This window comes from Ixodes scapularis, unplaced genomic scaffold, assembly GCF_016920785.2.
Source record: "Ixodes scapularis isolate PalLabHiFi unplaced genomic scaffold, ASM1692078v2 PGA_scaffold11__112_contigs__length_91849675, whole genome shotgun sequence".
In the NCBI taxonomy this organism is placed as follows: domain Eukaryota; kingdom Metazoa; phylum Arthropoda; class Arachnida; order Ixodida; family Ixodidae; genus Ixodes; species Ixodes scapularis.
In genome coordinates this window covers 81,865,965-81,867,389 of record NW_024609837.1, presented here as the reverse complement: position 1 = coordinate 81,867,389, position 1,425 = coordinate 81,865,965, and the positions used below count along the sequence as shown (strand labels likewise).

Here is a 1,425-nt window from a genome sequence, read left to right as displayed (position 1 = left end):
ACGCATCATTCTAAAACTGCGCTACTTTGCAGACTGCTTCAATCGCCTGTTCCGGTTGATAACGCTACTCCTGCAATCGTCGACAGCCCACGATCCTGTGCCTGGCTGGATACGCTCCGTCACTGCTGCTGCCTTCCCCTCGGACGTCTACGATACCAACTGACCGCTGTATGAGGCCACTGCTGTCGTCTGCACTATAAGAAGAGGATCCTTGCATCGCTCATCACTTGGCAGCCGCGACGGCAGTCCACGCATCATTCTAAAACTGCGCTACTTTGCAGGTTGGTGTTTTACTATATAATATTACCCGAACATTTAGAAAACTTGCCGTCGCTGCTGCCAATTGTGTTGTTGTTCACGATAAGGTGTAACCCACCGAATGGCGAAGGACCTTACGCGCCTTTTCGCAGAATTGCGGGATGAGATGAGGACCGAGTGGAAATCCTTGAGGGAAACGATAGAGAGGGACTTTCGCAATGAAATTCGTGACCTCCGTTCAGATATACGGGAAGTGAAGTCTAGTATGGATTTTATAAATGCTGAATTTGAGAACATGAAGAAGAAAGTTGCAAACGAAGTCGAGACAGTTTCCGCGTTAAAAAAAGAAAATGATGAGCTTCGAGCGAGGTATCACGCCCTTGAGGGGGATGTGAAAGCAAACCGGATGAGCATTGTCCAATGCGAACAGCACTCTCGCGCCTACAACCTAGAGATAAAAGGAATGGCAGTTATTGAAAACGAGGATCTTCATGCAACTTTGTGCAAGCTTGGTGAACTAATTGGCGAACCGATTGATAAACAAGATGTTGAAATCTGTCACCGAGTCCGCACACGAGAACTAAACAAGCAAAATATTATCGTGCAGTTCGTACGAAGAGAGAAACGCGAAAAGGTGCTTGCAAAAGCCAGGAAAAAGCGACTCACGAACAAAGACTTCGGATTATCGACTGACAACGCGGTCTTTGTAAACGAGCATTTGTGCCCGACCTTGAAGAAACTACTTGGAAAGGCCACTGCAAAAAAGCGAGACGCGGGATGGAAATACGTGTGGGTGCGAAACAGCAAGATTTGGGCCCGTAGATCTGAAACCGCAGATATCGTATCGATAGAACACGACGGTGATCTCGACAAGATTTGCTAAGCCAAAATTGTAGGATAAGCGTTTTCCTTTTTATTGTTTTTTCTGCTAGGTAATGGCAGACAACGATCTGTTTCTTCCGCAAGATATTTGTAACGAAACAAATAAAACAAGTAAACTCTTGAAACTTTTCCACCTGAATGTTAGGTCAGCTAGATCTAAGACAGACGACCTTATGTTTCTTTTTGAGTCATGTAAATGCTCGTTCGATGTCATAATGTTCACGGAAACGTGGTACAGAGATGAAACAGATTTTTTTATTCTCCCCCAGTATAATCATTTTTATC

At 44.9% G+C, this 1,425-nt stretch overlaps 1 protein-coding gene across 1 annotated transcript; it reads left to right on the top strand.

Moving 5' to 3' along the window:
• Nucleotides 1-379: 379 nt before the first annotated feature.
• On the top strand, nt 380-1,141 carry LOC121835102. Its single transcript, XM_042289039.1, has one exon. The coding sequence runs from the start codon at nt 380-382 to the stop codon at nt 1,139-1,141; it is 762 nt and encodes a 253-aa protein (XP_042144973.1).
• The last annotated feature ends 284 nt before the right edge of the window (nt 1,142-1,425 follow it).

Coding starts and splice junctions, on each gene's coding strand:
- LOC121835102 (XM_042289039.1), top strand. CDS start 380: ATGGCGAAGGACCTTACGCGCCTTTTCGCAGAATTGCGGGATGAGATG.